The sequence below is a fragment of the Xenopus laevis genome, chromosome 8S, assembly GCF_017654675.1.
Source record: "Xenopus laevis strain J_2021 chromosome 8S, Xenopus_laevis_v10.1, whole genome shotgun sequence".
NCBI classification, from domain to species: Eukaryota; Metazoa; Chordata; class Amphibia; order Anura; family Pipidae; genus Xenopus; species Xenopus laevis.
The window spans coordinates 12,686,783-12,703,672 of record NC_054386.1 but is presented as its reverse complement, the minus strand read 5'-3'; the positions used below and the strand labels follow the sequence as shown (position 1 = coordinate 12,703,672).

Here is a 16,890-nt window from a genome sequence, read left to right as displayed (position 1 = left end):
TGGGCCCCTGGTCTATGGTTCTTTGGTGGGCCTCTGGTCTAAGGTTTTTGGGTGGGCCCCTGGTGTCCCAGTCTGACACTGGGAAGCACATGATCTCTTAGCTGGTTCGACTTCCACCTTCCTCTGTGTGATAACAAAGCAGCGCTAATAGCGCCCACTAGGGGGCAGCAGTGAGGCGAGTGACTCCGCTTAGCTGAGAGCTGTCAGTCAGGTATGGGAATAATGGGATAATAAAGCCACTCCTTAATGTGAGTCCCTTGGTCCCACTATCCAAACAAGAGCCGACATTCCTCAGCTAATGATTCATTTACAGTAAAGGACAGAGGAGAGAAGGGTCGGCAGTGATGAAGAACACCATTATCCTGTGCGGAGCTGCAGTCTCTGTGCTGTCTGTGTTTTCTCTGCTCTTCCACCGACCCCCAAGCCGCAAATCATTTGTGAGATCTGAGCGCCAGGCCGAGCTGCACAGGGAAATCCTGGAGAGTCGCCGGGATCTGCTCCTCTTTCTCTCTTCTCTTCTGGGGGGGTCGGGGGCAGATGAGCTGCTGCTGCCCGGGGACATAATGGGTCGGACAGGGACTTTCTTAGGCTGCGAGGATCTCACGTATGTCACTGGCCTCCAGTACGTGGGCTCCGGATTCACTAAACTTGTTCACAAGGGAACTTTGCGCAACGGGAAGGAGATCGCTCTCAAGTCTGTGCACAATGAGGGCAACGATGTGACTCGCTGCGTCAGACGCTACGGCGACCCCGCTGGCTGCCGCTCTCTCGCCACTTACAAACTCCACAAGGAGGTCACTCTGCTCCGGACCTTGCGCCACCCGGGCGTCATTACGGTAAGAGCATCAGTTGTGTAAAGCGACATTAGCGGAACTGACGCAACAAGAAACTGGACATTAGCAGCTTTTAAAAGAGACCAATTGCATAGAGCACAGAAGTATTTCTGCAATACTGTGACCAGAAAATGATTGGCTGCTTTATCATTGTCTATTCTATAATAACTGACAAGGAATGCTTAATTACTCTTTAGCTTCTAGTTGCCCTTAAGATTTTCACTTTAACCCCCATTCACTTTTAAGCACAGCTTCACTTGGAGCCTGGTGTCACGTGTAAGGTATATGACTTGTATATATAGATACATGATGGGCTGTGACTGGCAATCTGGGCTTTCTGGCATATGCCACAGGGGCTGCTGTAAGATGCAATAGACATATCTGTATAAATACAGTAAGTCAAATCAACTGCTGTGGGGGTTTTTTGGACAGCAAGTCCAGTTGATTTGACTTATTTCTACAGATATACCATTGGCTGGATGAATGACAAACATGCCATAGACACATTTAGTGGGCCTGTGGGGGGCTATTTGGGTCTCTGTGTACCTGAAATACCAGGGACTACACTAAGAGGCCCATATGTCCGAATTTATTTCAAAATTTTCTGAAAAAAAACTCCCCTTTTTCTGCTTATTTATTAATACACTTTTGCGTAGATTTTGTGGATTTTTGCCCGAAAAACCACAAAATCTTCGGATTATTGCACAAAACTCAGCACAGATCAACAAATCTTTGGGACTTCTCCCATTGACTTATATGCAACCACGGCAGGTCTGAGATGCCGGATTTTCGGATTTGGACTTTTTTCATCCTCTGGATATAATATAGTCCCTAAAAAAAAAATTTTCCACTAAAAATTTGGATTTTATACTAAAAACACAAATTTTTCAGGTTCTTGGCATTTGCAGTTTCGTAAATAACAAGGGTATTTAAGTTCTTTTATGTAGCTCAGACCAGGAATAACCCACTTTATCTGGGTCAGAAGGCAAAATATTATCCCATAGAAAAAACTGAGCTGAAGGTGTAAAGTGACCCCTATGTGTCCTGGCTTAAACACTGTGCAATGCATTATGATTCCAGGGCCCTAGAGCTCTAGCATGTTATAAATACAGCAATGTAAAAAGATATATATAGTGCTTTTGGAGTTATTTTATCTGTATAACATGATGTGACTGAAACACTGGTAATATCAATTAATAAAGCCGGTTACACAAGAACAACATCTATTTAGCAAGAAATAGACAATAGGCAAATTGGATGTTTTGCCTGACACATTTAAATAATGAAAAAGTGAGTGGCATCAGGCATGTGGCGTTTCATATTACCTGCAATAAAATGACACGATTCTTCCATTATATCTATTTATGACATCTATTTAGTCTGTCATGTCTCAGTCCAGTTTGCCCACAAGACAGAGTCTCAGGAGAATAAAGTGTACGAAGCAGCTGTCTTATAGAAGCACTTAAAGGTATACTGTCATGGGGAAAAAATGTTTTTTCAAAATGAATCAGTTAATAGTGCTGCTCCACCAGAATTCTGCACTGAAATCCGTTTATCAAAAGCGCAAACAGATTTTTTTATATTCAATTTTGAAATCTGACATGGGGCTAGAGCTAGACATATTGTCAATTTCCCTGCTGCCCCAAGTCATGTGACTTGTGCTCTGATAAACTTCAATCACTCTTTACTGTTGTACTGCAAGTTGCAGTGATATCACCCCCCCCCCCAGCAGCCAAACAAAAGAACAATGCGAAGGTAACCAGATAGCAGCTCCCTAACACAAGATAACAATAATAAAAACCAATGTCCCACTGAGACTCCTTCCGTTACATTGAGAAGGAAAAACAGCAGCCTGCCAGAAAGCATTTCTCTCCTACAGTGCAGGCACAAGTCACATGACCAGGGGCAGCTGGGAAATTGACAAAATGTCTAGCCCATGTCAGATTTCAAAATTGAATATAAAAAAAATCTGTTTGCTCTTTTGAGAAATGGTTATCAGTGCAGAGTTCTGCTGGAGTAGCACTATTTACTGATGCGTTTTGAAAAAAAACATGTTTTCCGATGACAGGATCCCTTTAAACAAGAATCCCAACGTAGAAGAACACATAGAAATATGTTTTTCTGATCATTTATAGGAATTTAAGGCAAATATAGTTACATTTTAAGGCAAAAGTACATGGGGAGATTTTTTCTAGCATTTTGCCCACCATGTCCTTTAGTCCTGCTGCTTTCTACTGACTTTTGGGTTGAAAAGCTCCAGTCCTGGCAGTGTCAGGCCTTTCCGTTTATGTCACTTAGACATAAATGTGTTATTGCCATTATGGGGTGATCCAGTTACCATATTTCTCTAAATAACACCAGGGGGCTGGAGCACACCTGGCCTATAGTATTGTTCAGCAAACCACATTTAGACATAATGCTAATATCTTAATTGCTTTTTAATTGGCAGTGATGTTCTAAATCCACATTCAACTATGCAGGCACGTGTTTTATCATTGAAATGCGTCTTTTCTCCTTTGCAGTTGCATGGACATTGCTACGAGAATAGCCTGGCTCCTAACTTTAGGGTCACAGCTATGCTGGAACTGGGATCTCCCCTAGAGATGATTCAGCTTCTGCAGACCCCCTGGGAGAAGAGATTTAAAGTAAGAAAACAAGACAATGACAATTGTTCCAACAGGTCTCAGGCTCCATGCTGATTAATATTAACCTCATAGCTGCTGGATGAGGTGCTGAATTGACATCTTTGGTCATGCAAGTCCCTCCAGTTGTTAATGGGTTAATGAATTCATGAATCCCCCCCCAGCAAAAGGAATTAGCAAACACACTGTATTTCAATGCATCCCACCCCTAGACCACATTAGCAATTCTGGTATTTGCAATTCACATTTTAAAGGCCTACAGCAAAAAGCAGATAGGGATTTACTAGATAGACTTGATTAAGCATGTGTCCTTCATACAGCTGTATAGTATATCTATATATATTGGTTTTTCGCCTGGAATTTGCAACTGAATGTAGCCGCAGGCTGCTAGGGGGAAATCTGATCCAGTTGTGGCATATAGCACATAGATGGTTTGCAGGCAGTATCTTAAATGGGTTGTTCACCTTTAAGTTAACATTTAGGGGCTGATTCACTAAGGGTCGAATATCGAGGGTTAATTAACCCTCGATATTCGACTAGGAATTAAAATCCTTCGACTTCGAATATCAAAGTCAAAGGATTTAGCGCAAATACTGCGATCGTACGATTAAAGGACTATTCCTTCGATCGAACGATTAAATCCTTCGAATCGAACGATTCGAAGGATTTTAATCCAACGATCGAAGGAATATCATTCGATCAAAAAAACCTAGGAAAGCCTATGGGGACCTTCTCCATAGGCTAACATTGACTAGGCTAACATTGACTTCGGTAGCTTTTAGCTGCCGAAGTAGGGGGTCAAAATTTTTTTTAAAGAGACAGTACTTCGACTATCGAATGGTCGAATAGTCGAACGATTTTTAGTTCGAATCCTTTGATTCGAAGTCGTAGTCGAAGGTTGAAGTAGCCCATTCGATGGTCGAAGTAGCCCAAAAAATACTTCGAAATTCGAAGTTTTTTTACTTCGAATCCTTCACTCGAATTTAGTGAATCGGCCCCTTAGTATATTTATAGAATATCAAATTTTTAGCAACTTTTCAACTGCCCTTCATTTTTTTTTATTATTTGCCTTCTTCTAATGACTCTTTTCCAGCTTTCACATGGGGGGGTCACTCACTCCATCTTAAAAACAAGGCTACAAATGTATTGTTATTGCTACTTTTTATTAATCATCTTTCTATTCAGACCTCTATTCATATTGCAATCTGTTATTCAAAGCAGTGCATGGTGGCTATGGTAATTTGGACCCTAGCAACCAGATGCAACTGGAGAGCTGCTGAATAAAAAGCGAAATAACTGAAAAAACAATCATAATAATAGATGAAAATCTAAAGTAAATCGTCACAGAATATAACTCTCTACTCCATACTAAAAGTTAATTCAAAGGTGAACAACCTCTTTTCAGAATAAAGACAAATGCTACATGTATGCAGATTCCTTGCCGTCACAGAAGGTCTTAAAGGACCAGTAACAAAAAATCGTTTATTTTTAACGGGAAAAAAAAACCCACCAACACAGTTTAAACTTTTAATTTGCAAAGCTTTTATTAAGAAATTGCTTACCGATTCTCTGCATGCGCTCCTCTTCTAAAACGACGACACGGCGGCGATCCATCGTGCATCGATCAATTTCTCCTCCCTGCCTTCAATAGGAGACCGCCAGGGAGGAGAAATCGAGCGCCGCACGATGGATCGTCGCCCTGTCATTGTTTCAGAAGAGGAGCACATGCAGATAATCGGTAAGTCATTTCTTAATAAAAGCTTTGCGAATTAAAAGTTTAAACTGTGTTGGTGTTTTTTTTTTTTTCCGTTAAAAAGAAACACATTTTTTTAAAAAAGAATTACTGTTATTGGTCCTTTAAAGAATGGCTGGCTGCATTTTAAGAAAGTTAGAATATGCAGGCGTACAGATATTAATAATCTTAGTAACATATTGAAATTCAGGTGCAACATGGGGGGTATTTTCAGAATGAGGTTTCCTTTCGCCTTTCTCTTTATCAACTAGAAATGAGGATTTGCTTGGGCAAGGATGAACTTGAAGGACCGGTGTTTTTTTTTTTTTTCAAACAGTATGTAAATATATAGTGAATAAAGTACCCCCTCTTGTAAAATATAAGGATATTAAAAGTTACCGAGGAGTTTCATGACCATATAAAAACACGAGGCCGAAGGCCGAGTGTTTTTATACAGGTCATGGAACTCCGAGGTAACTTCTAATATCCTCATATTTTACAACTGGGGGTACTTTATTTATTATAATACACAAATTTCAGTGAGTCATGTGACAGAAATTTCATCACTACTCACCGTTTATAACTGATGACATCACTAGTCACCGTTTATAAGGATATAATTTACAAGATATTCATGGCTTTTGTGTATTATATATATATCTATATATATATATATATATATATATATATATATATATATATATATATATATATATATATATATATATGATAAAGGGATCAGCACACTCATTTGTAGATGAATCAAAACGTGCTTTTATTTAACACAGCATTGTGTCCAACGTTTCGGTCCCACCTGGGGACCTTTATCAAGGATATATTAATATATATATATATATTAAAGAAAAACAGACAACCCCACTAGTGGGACCATAACATCTGGAGACATTTTCAGTATATCCCTGTAGTATATTTGCTATATATTCCTTCCTATTACCCAAGCTAAGACTAAGGGTAAGGACACACGGCAGATTGGTGCTTCATTTTACGAAGACGCCTGAAGTTTCCTTGTGAGATTGTTGCCCCAAAGAAGAGGTGATATGTCGCTGGGGCGACTAATCTCCCCGAATCTGCCCGTGTGTCCTTACCCTAATGAGTAGTGTTCCAGACACAAATGAATGTGCCAGATATGCTTGTATCAGCTGATCTAAAGCTTTAAAGGAACAGTATCACCTAAAAATGAAAGCATTTTAAAGTAATTTACATATAATATAGTGTTGCCATGCACTGGCAAAAGCTGTGTGTTTGCTTCAGAAAGGCTACTATAGTTTATATAAACAAACTTCTGTGTAGCCATGGGGGCAGCCATTCAAAGCTAGAAAAAAAGAAAAAAAGGCACAGGTCACATAGCACACAACAGATAATCCCTGTCCAATTGTGTTTTATCTGTTATCTGCTATGTAACCTATGCCTTTTCTCCCTTTTTCGAGCTTGAATGGCTGCCCCCATGGCTACAGAGCAGCTTGTTTATATAAACTATAGTAGTCTTTATGAAGCAAGCACACCACTAGTGCAGAGCAATAGTACATAATATTTGAATTACTTTGATACACTTTCAGTTTTTGGTGTTACTGTTCCTTTAACCTTGAGCCTAGTGTCTCATATACATATGCCAAAACTGCCATGAATGTCTAACCCAATATTTCCTGACTGTGACCACAAGAACAGGAATCATTTAAATTGCTGCATAGACATACAATTAAACATTTGCTTGTTGCTTTGCCTAAGCCTTTGTTATCCTTTCAATTTTTTTAGAACAGTACTCAGTTTATTTTAGCATTACAACAGTTTCATCTATGGAGTACTAACTTTGCTTAATTTCTATATATTTTTTTCAGATTTGCCTAGAACTGGTAAATTTACTGCATTATCTAGCCAACTCTCCCATGGGATCTATTGCCCTCCTGGATTTTCAGCCAAGGCAGTTTGTCCTGGTTGATGAAAACCTGAAAGTAACAGATATAGATGATGCCACAATGGAGGAGCTTGAGTGCAACACGGACAAGGATTGTACTCTTGAATTTCCATCCAGGACATTTGCTGTCAGGTGCTCCCGTGCTGGGAGATGCACTGGCATCAATGAAAAAAGGAACCTCTTCAATGCATACAGGTATATGAGTAACACAGTAGCTTTGTTGTCGCCTAAATTGAAATTCTTTTTATATGCTGGGTAACAGCATTAGAGGGATTCTGTCTGATCCATGATTTTTATGATGTGTTTTTTATTTCTAAATTATACTGTTTACACTGCAAATAATTCATTCTACAATATAAAATGTCATTCCTGAACCAGAAAGTGTATTTTTTTTTAAGTTGTAATATCAGTGTGTAGGTGCATCTCGAGTCATTTTGCCTGGTCATGTGCTTTCAGAAAGAGCCAGCACTTTAGGATGGAACTGCTTTCTGGCAGGCTGCTGTTTTTCCTTCTCAATGTAACTGAATGTGTCTCAGTGGGACATGGATTTTACTATTGAGTGTTGTTCTTATATCTACCAGGTAGCTGTTATCTTGTGTTAGGGAGCTGCTATCTGGTTACCTTCCCATTGTTCTGTTGTTAGGCTGCTGGGGGGGGGAGGGGGGTTGATATCACTCCAACTTGCAGTACAGCAATAAAGAGTGACTAAAGTTTATCCGAGCACAAGTCACATGACTGGGGGCAGCTGGGTAACTGACAAAATGTCTAGCCCCATGTCAGATTTCAAAATTAAATATAAATAAAATCTGCTCTTTTGAGAAACTGAATTCTGCTGGAGCAGTAGTATTAATTGATGCGTTTTGAAAAAAACATTTTCGGTATCCCTTTAACCGTATGCATTTGTGAAGCATGTTATAGCAGCCTCTAACTCTAAGGTGAAATGAATGATGTCTGCTGACTGAAGTAAAAGTAACTCATGCTGGATTATTTTTGTTTTAGGTTTTTCTTCACATATCTGCTCCCGCATGCAGCGCCTCCTGCTTTGCAGCCTCTTCTCTTGGACATTATGAATGCCACAGGTCTGTAATCCTTCAATGTGTGTGCCAGAATAGGAAAAGTCTGTTGCTTTCTGCTTCCTTTATGGGATCTGTAGTTGAGAAATATCTCAAGGCCTGTTTTAAAATTGCAGTGGCGTTGTTTCTTTTGCCGTGCTGAGAATTCCATTCTCCTGTAGGATCTCTTCGCACTGGTTGTGGTTGTTGGAATGGCCTGTTATGTATTAATAAGTAGAATTGTGGGCTTGCTTCTCAGTTATAAACTGTGACAGAGAAAAAGAATTTAACTTATTGAGTAAAACATTCAGAATTTAGCTTGATATATTTTTCTTCTTCTTGTTAGGAAGTTAAATCTTATTTTATTTTTTATTTTTTTGCTAAATGCATTCATTTAGGAGCAGATTTCTCAAAGGTCGAGGTGAATTTTCGAATGAAAAAAAATTGGAATGTCGGGCTATTTGTTGTGTTCTTCGACTAGGGAATAGTCCAAATTCAATTCGCATTTGAAAAAAATTCAAATATCGGAATTTATCATGTACTGTCTCTTTAAAAATTCGACTTCACCCATTCGCCATCTAAAACCTGACGAATTGTTGTTTTAGCCTATGGGGGACCTTTTTTTTTTGTTTAAGTTTTTTGCTTTGAATCAAATTCAATTGAATGCATTATTCTTTCGATTCGTACGATTTGAATTCTGCCGAATACGGACCTATTTGATCGAAAATGGACCAAAAAAAAAAACTTCAACTTAATTTCGGTTGGTCCTTTTGAATTCGAATTTCGACTTTTTTTTTCAATTCGATATTCGACCCTTGATAAATATGCCCCTTAAAGTATAGGCGGAGGTGCTTTTGTGCTTGTTGTAATTCATCCCTGCAATGAGCTGCTTATCATTTAAATTGATTGGATTAGCAGATATCGGTGTCATTGTAAACTAATACGGGAAATGTAGAGGCATCTGATGGATTTTTTTTCTCTCTTTGCAGGGGACTTGAGCTATGGCATTAATGAGACCCTGGAAGCTTTCCAGAATGTTTTGAAGCTGTACAAATCGGGAATGAACCATCGGAGGAGGCTGCTATATTTGAAAGGTATCTTGCTTTAATCTATTTATAACATTAGTGCCTTCTCATTAATTATCTTGTTTTCCTGTAAAGAACAACTTTTTGGGGGATATGCCACACTGAGCCTTTTAAATGCCCCTATCTGCACCATTCATCAGCCAAATGGGGTTCTCCTGTTAGGTATAGGACTGGATGTAGAATATCTAGTGTTTTTTGGGGCTTCATTTGTCTTTTAATAGGACTAAGTAAAAGCTTAGACCAGTTGTAGTTCAACCCTTCTACAAATAATTTTCTTTTTCAAAATATATGTCTCTAAATTGTGGTAGTCCATTGAGGTTAAAATGTAAAATGTGAATAGATGGCAGTAAAGAAAAGAACAACATGCTCATCCCTCCAAGTGGTACTGAGCGTGAGCATTTGTGGGTATCAGTCCGAAATAATGACATATTCTCTATTTTTGCCGTGTTGCAGACTACATGCTGATAGAGGGATACAGACTAAATGAAACCAATGACGACTTCAGATGTTGGCCCTCCTACAATCACAGAGGGTGCGCGCTGTCTGTGCACAATTCAGAAGAGGCTGCCGAGTTCTGTAGCAAGAATCCAAACTGTCACCACTTTGTCATTGGTCATCAAAGAACATGGACAGGTAAGAAGATTTCTTCTAGCTCAATAGTTGAACTTTATGCCTCGGTATTGGATGTACAGTATAAATGCATCCCCTAAGTCTACAGTTTTGCATACTGGAAGTGTTATATACAAGAAAACCAAAGAAACAATGTTTAAGATGTTTAGTTCCAATAAATGATCATAGACAGGGGCTATTCAAGCCCCTCCCCCTCGTCACTGACACTTACCTAAACAGAACTGGCAGGGGTGCAGTGGGGTGGGCGCATCACAGTTGCGCTCTTTGCACTAGAAAAGCTAAATATCTGGTATAATTACCGGAAATTTGTCTCTTAAAGTTACCAGGAGCAGCTTTTTACCATCCCTGATCTTAGGGTTGTATTAGGAAGGTGAATATCATTGTGACTGCATTTTTTTAACCCACTACCATGTTTGGTCATTTTTTATAAAAAAAAAAAAAAAATTTTAAACCAAATCAAAATCTTTTTTGGGTCTAATATTCTAAATTATTGCACTTCACTTTACTTAAATAATGAATTTTTCTATCTTTGGATGAATTTATAGCGGCACTGGCACTTTATAAATCTTATTATAATTCCTTAGGAACTATTGTCATTAAATAATTGTGGTACATCATTTTTTAGAATTTTTTGGACAACTTTAGAATCATAACTATTGGTGGGGTTTCTTTTTTCCTTCTCTCATGAAGGTGAATATCATGTTATCTTAAAGCGCACCTGTCACCCAGACATTAAAATCTGTATAATAAAAGTCCTTTTCAAATTAAACATGAAATCCAAATTCTTTTTTTTATAAATGTATTCATAGCTGTTGTAAACTTGTTTAAAAATCTCAGCTGTCAATCAAATATTGCCTGCCCCTCCTCTATGCCTAGGCATAGAGGCGGGGCAGGCAATTACTTTCACTTTCCATTCAACACTTCCTAGATGTCACTGCTCTTCCCACGTTCCCCCGTTCTCTTTACCATTTAATTCTGTAACCAGTGCATTGGAATCAACACCAGTTCCCTCATTTTGTTGCACAAACAAGATTTTGAGATGATACAAGGCTTGTCTTAATAACAGTGTCCACAAAATGGCTCCTTCCTGGTGGCTATAATTATGAATTCCCAGACTGATGGAAACAAGATTCAAATACTTTATACAGTGTAATTAAAGTTTATTTTGCTTGACTAATGTGATAAAATAGGATTTGGAATATTTTAATGCCCCTTTAATGCATCTTCATAGCAGGAAAGTGTATCTGAAAATAATGTCTCCTGCATTCATTATTTAATGTTTCAGGTCACATTCCAGTGCCAATACATCTAACAGGATTTTCTAACCTTTCAGATAGATATCTGTGTGATTTAGGACTCTTACACACGGACCTTTTTGCCTGCACTCCCCTGCGTTTTGCTTTCTTCCGTTCAGACGCAGGGAGTAGACGCACTCAATTATTGTGAAGGGGGCTGTACTCACACAGACGCATGTATGCGCCAAACCCAGGTGAAATGCAACCAGTGTCGGACTGGCTCACAGGGAAACCAGGAAAACTCCCGGTGGGCCCAGGTGTCAGTGGGCCCTCGTACTACTAAACATTTGGCCTATTTCCTGGTCATTCCTTATTTCGATGAGAACAAAGAGGCTAAATATATGGAATAATAGATTATAGTATGTAAAGAAAAGAGACTAGGAGAATAGAGGTTGAGTGAGGAGTGGAAGAATAATAATACTGAGAGTGGGTCCCTGGTCTAAGTTTTTTGGTGGGTCCCTGGTGTCCCAGTCCAACACTGTATGCAACATGCTGCGTCCCACCTGCGTTTGGCGCTTACATGCGTCTGTGTGAGTACAGCCCCCTTCAGAATAATTGAGTGCGTCTACTCCTGCTCTCCCCTGCGGCTGAACGGAAGAAAGCGAACGCAGGGGAGCGCAGGCAAAAACTGCCGTGTGTAAGAGCCCTTAAGATGCTAAACTACAATGCCTGATTTTTTTTGTTATAAAAAATATGTTCACAAAATAATTTATTCCCTAAATCCCCATTTGAGAAATGATTAATTGTGTTTATCTTGATCCGCGTGTGCTTCCAATTGCTGTGAAGTTAATTAGATGGCAGCAGCATTTTCCAGCACATTTGTGCACTTTAGATGATTATCTGGCCATTATTCCCAGAAATATTTTGGGGGCACAATGGCTTTCTCAGATACGAGTCGTACACATAGGTTATATTAAACTAGAGACTTTTATTGGATGCCAAAACACTTAATTTTGCTATAGGGCAAGTTGAAGAGAAAAAGCATTTTAAGTACCTTGTGTCCCCACTGGAGAGATTATTGAGTCTTATGTTAGGGCTCTTACACACGGCCGTTCCGACCTGCGCTCCCCTGCGTTCCGTTTGTTGGCGTTCAGCCGCAGGGGAGCGCAGGAATAGACGCAAGTAATGATTTGAAATGGGGCTGTACTCACTCAGGCGCGTGTAGGCGCCGAACGCAGGAAAAATGCAGCATGTTGCGTCTGAACCTGCGTTCGGCGCCTACACGCGCCTGAGTGAGTACAGCCCCATTTCAAATCATTACTTGCGTCTATTCCTGCGCTCCCCTGCGGCTGAACGCCAACAAACGGAACGCAGGGGAGCGCAGGTCGGAACGGCCGTGTGTAAGAGCCCTAAGAAGCTGGAAAGTTCATATGTTCACTGTGCTGATTCTGATCTCAGGGCCTATGTCCATCTCCATGTAAGGCTGTTTGTACTCAAACTGGATATTTGGTGACAATCTGTTTAAAGGAACAGTAACATCAAATAATGAAAGTGTTTTAAAGTAATAAAATATAATGCAGTGTTGCCCTGCACTTGTTAAACTGCTGTGTTTACACACACTACTATTGTTCATATAAATAAACTGCTGTGTAGCAATGGGGGCAGCCATTCAAAGGCTCAGGTTACACAGCAGATAAGCTCTGTAGAACATAATGGTGTTATCGACTTTTTAACCCGTGCCATATAGTCTTTTTTCAGTTTCTGCCATTGCTACACAGCAGCTTGTTTATATGAACTATAGTAGTGGTTCAGCAAACAGATGAGCTCTACCAGTGTAGAGCAACACTACATTATATTTTCATTACTTTAAAACAGTTTAATTTTTTGGTGTTACTGTTCCTTTAACTATAATGTAGTGTTGCCCTTCACTGGTAAAACTTGTGTGTTTGCTTCATAAAGACTACTATAGTTTATATAAACAAGCTGCTGTGTAGCCATGGGGGCAGTCATTCAAGCACAGGATACACAGTAGATAACAGATAAGTACTACTATAGTTTATATAAACAAGCTGCTGTGTAGCCATGGGGGCAGTCATTCAAGCTGGAGAAAAGGCTCAGGTTACATATCACATAACAGATAAAACACAATTGTATGGGACAGAACGTATGTGTTATGTGCTATGTCACCTGTGCCTTTTCTCCAGCTTGAATATTTGATCCCATGGCTACACAGCAGCTTATTTATAAAAACTATATCAGTGTTTCTGAAGTAAACATGCAGTTTTTACTAGTGCACGCTAACAGTATATTATATGTTAATTACTTTAAAATGCTTTCATTTTTTTTATGTTTCTGTTCCCTTAAGCCATGTTTAATTCCAAGTTCAGAATTCAGATTCATATGACATGAGAGATACCAAATGCCTGTTTGTGCACTTTCACATGCTTCCTAGGTGCAATTAGTTGCTTTCATGAGCAGGGCCACTAACATAGGGGGTGGGGGCAACTAGATTGAAAAGGGCCTAGAATGTGAAAATACTGGAAGCAGGATTTCTGTTGTATAGGGCTCTTACAAGAAGGAAATTCTATAGCGGCCCCACGGAATAAAGGGAACACACTGGCACAGTTTGATATGGTCTACAGTTTATATAAAAGCATTAAATAGAAAGTAAAAATAAAGTACAACACATTGTACATATGCATCCAGTTAATGCACAGATTAATAGGTGCCCAGGATAACCCATCTCTTTGTATATTGTGTACATTTCTGACATCTCCTCCGCAGACACCAAAAAGTATAAATGAGCATGTTATTACATTGGGTAGTACAGTTAAAAGGGGTGTTCACCTTTAAACAACTAGTTGTTTTCAGCTAGAGCACCAGACATAACGACTTTTTCCAATTGCTTTTTATTTTCTATGTGTCACTGTTTTTCCTCATATTGAAGTGTAAAGTGTAATTTTTCACCTTCTAAAGCAGCTCTGGGAAGGGGGGGGTCGCAGACCCTGTAAAAAGTGTTTGGAAGGTGAATAACCCCTTTAATGTCTGTTAGTGTTTTGCCACTAACACATTGAGAAGATACTTTATGGGATGTACTACAGCAGGACGGGGGGGGGGGCTGCAAATATGGGAACATTTTTATTCAGATTATCACATGAAAAGCCAGAGCAGGTCATGATATCTTCCAATTGTAGAAGGGACATCTGCCATTGACTTCTACATGACCTCGGCAGGTTTGAGATGGAATATTTCTTATTCTGACTTTTAGCATCCTCGGGGTATAATAAATCTCGAAGAATTTTAGTTTTTTATTTTTCTTATAAAAATATGGTGTTTTCCCCTTTAAAACTCCGACCAGAAAAATTTGGAATTTAGTAAATAATCCCCCAAGTCTACTCAAAATTATTTTAAACTTCCAATAAACCCAATAGGATTGTTTAGCCTCTAATAAGGACTAATCATATCTTAGTTGGGATCAAGTACAAGGTATTCCGTTTTATTATTACAGAGAAAAAGGGAATCAATTTAAAAAAAAAATGAATTATTTGATTAAAATGAAGTCTGTTGGAGACTGACTTCCCATGATTTGGAGCTTTCTGGATAACGGGTTTCTGGATAACAGATCCCATACCTGTGTATATTTGCCAAAGTGTACAGTATATTAGCTCAGGGCTGCAAGTATGGGGAAATATTTAGTGCTTTCTAAGAATCATGCAAGTGGCATTTCATTTGTGGGAGATGTTTCATTGTAAAGTATTTGAACAGAAGCTATTAGTACATACGTAACCAATGACATGCTGTTTTGCTCATAATTTGCTTTATGATGACTGTCTTTTGAAAATGATCTCTCTCTAAACAATAAATTTTGTCTTATTCCGCAGGCCGCCTGATGGCAACATTCACCAGTAGTGCCCACAAACTTATCCCTGATGCGAATTCCCGTGTTTACATGAAAAAACCAAGCAACCTCAAAAAGTGATGCTGATGGGAAGAGTCACGCTCGCTTATATGATGCACTGAAGTACTAATTGGCTTTATTGCCATTGCTATGGAATTATTTGGACTGTCCAAGCAAGTTCTCAAGACTCCTGTTTTATAAACAGAAGTGCTACAAATCCTTGAAGACAAAAATCGGTGCCATATTGCCGATTAGGAGATTGATCCAATGTCAGTTATGGAAGGAACATGTCGGAGACCTTGGCTGATTATTTAATGTGCATTTGGCACCAGGATGGTGGAGTGGCTTGGATTTAAGAAGCTCATCTATATTTCTGAAATGAAATGGAGAAAACCACTCTGTACTCATTACTGCACTACTAAGTCCAACTTGTTCTCTTTGCATTCTTTAAGTAATGAAGAGTTCTAACACTTCGCAGTTTACTCAAATAAGGCAGCGACCATCAGTCTATGGGCTCTTACTCACTAGCGTTTTTACCTGCGCTCCCCTGCGGTCCGTTTTTCGGCGTTCAGCCGTAGGGGAGCGCAGGAATAGACGCATTTCATTAATTTTTTCAAATGGGGCTGTACTCACACAGGCGCATTTAGGCGCCGAACGCAGGAAAAATGCAGCATGTTGCGTCTCAACCTGCGTTCGGCGCCTACATGCGCCTGTGTGAGTACAGCCCCATTTGAAAAAATGAAATGCGTCTATTCCTGCGCTCCCCTGCGGCTGAACGGAGAAAAACGGAACGCAGGGGAGCGCAGGTAAAAACGCGTGTGAGTAAGAGCCCTATGGCTTTCCAGTTACTGACTGAGATTTATAATTAAGTCAAAGTGCCACAGAAAGAAAAGTATGTTCCAAACATATTTCAAGGATAATGCCCTAGCTGAAAAGGAATCTTTTGATACATAGGTGCATCGTGTTTTATTGCCTTATAGGTGGGAAATGTTCTTTCAGTGAAAGATATTTTTAATTCTTTTGTAAAATATAGAAATAAATTATTCTTTTTTCAGCAGTGCTTTTGCTTCTTTTGAATAGTCACCTGTTGTAACTTACCAATAACCGTGAAGTTACTGAGACCCCTTTGGTGCATTGTTCTATGTCTTAGTAACTGTCTTATAATAGCAGGACAATTACATTCCTACAGAGATACTAAATAAGGACTGCTTATCTCACTAACAGTAACGAAGAACAAACAACATTAAAGTGCAACATTCCAGCCACGCCAGCCTAGAAAATATTGTTGAAATCTGTAGGAAAATTCTGTCATTATTACAAGAATTCGGTATTCCAGCAATAGTTTGCCCACATGGAAGACTGATATGAAGTCTGGAAAGGTAATTAGAGAACACCTGCAACATACCGATGCTTAGCAGTAATTAACGTGGACATACCATTTAAGCCAATATAGTAAGATAAACACGTTAAATGACTTGGCAATGTGATTTATAGTAGTGTTTTACAAAAGTAGCTCTAGTCTTAAACTGGTTTTCATACCAAATATATTCTGTCTTAAATAAATTACCTGCAAGCACACAGTTACAGGTATGGGACCTATTATCCAGAATGATTGGGACCTTGGGTTTTCCAAATAAGGGACCTTTCCATAAACTGGATCTCCATACATTAAGGGGGTAATTTACTAAAATCAGAATAATTCTCATTTTATTAAAACTTTTTCAACCAAACTCCCATCCACATTTTTTTTTTTTTAAAGTTTTTATTTAACACTTGGCTATACATCAAATCAGTGCAGCATTACAATAGCACACATGTACATATACACACAGCATATCATAGGAACCTCT

The 16,890-nt window shown here is 39.1% G+C and overlaps 1 protein-coding gene across 1 annotated transcript; it reads left to right on the top strand.

The window, feature by feature from the left end:
- Nucleotides 1-323: 323 nt before the first annotated feature.
- pkdcc.1.S (protein kinase domain containing, cytoplasmic homolog, gene 1 S homeolog) lies at nucleotides 324-16,085 on the top strand. The gene is given in 8 exon segments (NM_001097762.2): nucleotides 324-836; nucleotides 3,356-3,478; nucleotides 7,064-7,335; nucleotides 8,140-8,219; nucleotides 9,182-9,286; nucleotides 9,731-9,910; nucleotides 15,024-15,576; nucleotides 15,795-16,085. Coding segments are annotated over 7 exon segments (1,350 nt in total). The 5' UTR covers nucleotides 324-344; the 3' UTR covers nucleotides 15,122-15,576; nucleotides 15,795-16,085.
- Nucleotides 16,086-16,890: the final 805 nt, after the last annotated feature.